This window comes from Orycteropus afer, unplaced genomic scaffold (assembly GCF_000298275.1).
Source record: "Orycteropus afer afer isolate SDZICR_OR568_19922 unplaced genomic scaffold, OryAfe1.0 scaffold00085, whole genome shotgun sequence".
Taxonomy (NCBI): domain Eukaryota; kingdom Metazoa; phylum Chordata; class Mammalia; order Tubulidentata; family Orycteropodidae; genus Orycteropus; species Orycteropus afer.
In genome coordinates, this window is record NW_006921672.1 from 9,469,019 (window position 1) to 9,472,326 (window position 3,308).

The window sequence follows — 3,308 nt, forward strand, 5'->3', positions numbered from 1 at the left end:
ACCAATTGAGACATAAGAATTCAGTAGGATTCAGAAGGAAAGTAAAATATTAAATATCTTTTCCCTGATTCATACTGTTTCCATATAGGCTTTCTTGCTATATCCAAAGAAAGAGTTTAGAAAGAAAGGTTGTAGCTTTTCACCTTCATGTGTCATGGCCAAAAACAATCCTAGAACTTGTCTGACCAGCTCTAATGGGGAACATAAATAAACAAGACCTGAGTAAACAAATGAGGAATGTGCGCATCACCTGTGGAGTCAAGCAGGGTAGGCTGTCTTCCTGGCACCTCCCATCCCTTGGATAACATGCAAAAGGCACTTTCAGAGAAATGTCGTTTATTATCATGTTGGCAGCAGCGACTTAGGGAAGAAGCAGAACAGAAACTATCTAGCAATGGGGACCTGCTGTGGTAGTAAGAAGCGAGGTACCTTTAAGGGAACAGGAAGTGCTTAACCTTTATGGCAGGAGCATACAGCAACCTCTCTTTCATGAATGTGGGTCATCTTCATCACCTTGGAATGTTAGACTTTGGCAGATCTGGTGATGTAGCAGGGCTGCACATGCTCGTGAGAAGAAATGACCTTCCCATCCTTAATCTCCTTAGTGGTGGTGCATATTTTAACCAGGATCCAAGGCAGGGTTCTGCAGGCACTGCAGGGCTCACATATCCCATGGGGAGCTGAAGACGCACAATGGCTGCATGATGTACAAACGGGGGCTGTGCGTTCCACAACCCTGGCCTTAGAAGATGTGCAAGTGGAAGGGTCACATTTAGTGGCACATGGCTTACAGGGAAGCCTAGAGGAAAAAATCCAGAAATTTACCCACGGTTGGGGGAAGGCAACAATGGCTATGGAGAAAAATAGCAGTGGTTAGTTTTGCAACATGTTACTCAAAACAAGTACTTCCAAATGCTTATTAATTCGTTTTGTACTGTAGTAGTTGTTGTTAGTCGCCATTGAGTCAGTCGCGACTCATGGCAACCCATGTGTGTAGAGTAGAACTACTCTGTGGGGTTTTTCAAGGCTGTCACCATTTGGAAGCAGATCACCTGTCTTGTCTTCTGAGGCATGTCTGGGTGGGTGCAAACTGCCAACCTTTCGGTTCGTATGTGGAGAGAAAAAAATCAGACCAGATCCTCTGGAAAGAGGCTTCCTAGGTCTATGAGTCAGAATTTGCTTGGTGGCAGTTAGCTTTTTGGGTTTAAGCTTCCATTACAGTAAGTGCCGGGAGCTCTGGTAGCATAGTGGCTAAGGCACTTGACTGCTAACCAGAAGGCTGGCGGTTCAAACCCACCAGCCACTCCTCGGAAGGAAGGTTGGGCAATCCTACTTCCGTAGTGATACTGCCTCAGAAACCCAAGGAGGGGTCGCTATGAGTCGGGGCAAACAACAACAACAACAGTAAGTGCCATTGTTGTTGTTGTTATGTGCAGTCAAGTCGACCCTGACTCATAGCAACCCCTCCTTGGGTTTCCGAGGCAGTATCACTATGGAAGTAGATTGCCCCACCTTCCTTCCCAGGAGTGGCTGATGGGTTTGAATGGCCAGCCTTCTGGTTAGCAGTCAAGTGCCTTAGGCACTATGCTACCAGAGCTCCTGTAAGTGCCATGTTGTTGTTGTTGTTATTTGCCATGGAGTTGGCCCCGTGGAGTTGGCCCCGACTCATAGCGACCCCTCCTTGGGTTTCCGAGGCAATATCACTACGGAAGTAGGATTACCCCACCTTCCTTCTGAGGAGTGGCTGGTGGGTTTGAATCGCCAGCCTTCTGGTTAATGGTCAAGTGCCTTAGGCACTATGCTACCAGAGCTCCCTGTAAGTGCCATAGTACCATGGAAAAACATCAACCAGAAGTCATCTGGTGACCTCAGGGAAATCACTTAACCCTCCTGAAGTTTAGTTTTCTTATCTGCAGAGTGGACGTAATTGTAATTGAACTCACAAGTGTATACAAACACATGAAGAGCTATAGTGATAAGGAATAACTGAATGGGATTGTTTCTGAGGAATGGAAGTTAATCAAATATATTTTCTCTTTTTTTCCAAGTTTTACTTATTTTGTTGTTTTAAATATTTTTCTTATTGGAGAGTTAGTTGCAAAACTACTGAAGTCCTCAACACTTCATCAGGAAGCTACAAAGTACCTTCTGAGTGTCTACAAATGAAGACTTTTTAGAGAATTGGAATAATAAACAGTTAAAAGTAAAACTCTCTTTTAAAGCACCATCTTTCTTTGATGATTAAAGGCACTTTGGTATACTGTAGCTCTTCAAGGTTATAACTTTGGTTGATACTGTGTTCATGGACTTGCCAATTAAGAGAATGCTGTGATTTGAGAGAGGAAGGTCTCATTAGCAATTGTAACTAAGGCTGTGTTTGGGGAGTTAGTTTTGAACTGAGTTGCTTCAAAGAGCCTGTGCTCCATGATAATTCCTCATTGGTTGGTTAGTTTCTTGTTTTTCGAAAAAATTACATCTATTAAAAAGAAGATACTGAAACACACATATGTACATGCTGCTACTGGCATCAAGGATAAGTGGCTAGATAGGATTAGGGCTTTCAGCTTGAGCAGGGTGATCTTCCCAAGGGAGCAGGGCTGTCCTGTTAGATGTCATGAAAGCCAGACTTTTATTTCAGCTGAGGGGAGATCTGTAACAGTCACCGGGAATGTTCATCTTTGGTGAAACAATTTTCTTTTTCCCTAGTAATTTTCAAAAGTCTAAAATGCTAACCCACCGGTAAGGAAATGTACCTGGTGCATTGGGTCTTCAAAACAACTCAGTAGCAGCTCAGATATGGACTAGGCTACAATGTAGGTCTCCCCATCACTGCCAAGAAGATCAAGGCTCTTGTCCCCGTCTTGCCAGTGGCAGCACATAGTATGTGCTTCAGCATCTCTCTCATAGAAGTAAGTTGGTTTTATTTGACATACTTGCCGTCCAAGCTCTCCAGAAGGCTGCGGTAAGTGGTGATCTCACACTCTAGTTGGGACTTGACATCCAGAAGAATCTCATATTCTTGGTTCTGTCTTTCCAGGGCGCACCGGATGTCTGTCAGCTGAGCCTCCAGGCTGTCGATCAGGCTCTGGATCTGGGCCAGCAGGGCTGTGTAGCGGGCTTCTGTCTCTGCCAGGATGCATTCCTGGGAATGTCTCTACCATGGAAGAAGAAAGGTAGAATTTGTAATGATGACTCCTTGAAGCTCGGGTCATTGTATGCCATTTGTGATCTGTATGGTTTTTGACAGTGATTTCTTTGTAGTGGCTAAGGCATTTGACTGCTAGCCAGAAGGCTGGTGGTTCAACCCC

The 3,308-nt window shown here is 44.6% G+C and overlaps 1 protein-coding gene across 1 annotated transcript in view; it reads right to left on the bottom strand.

The window, feature by feature from the left end:
- Positions 1-522: 522 nt before the first annotated feature.
- The window catches only part of KRT39 (keratin 39), an 8,018-nt gene continuing 5,232 nt past the window's right edge, over positions 523-3,308 (bottom strand). The window contains exons 6-7 of the mRNA XM_007942089.1: positions 2,934-3,154; positions 523-799 (exon numbers count right to left, since the gene is read on the bottom strand). Coding sequence (XP_007940280.1) covers positions 523-799; positions 2,934-3,154 — 498 coding nt within the window. The remainder of the gene's footprint in view (positions 800-2,933; positions 3,155-3,308) is intronic.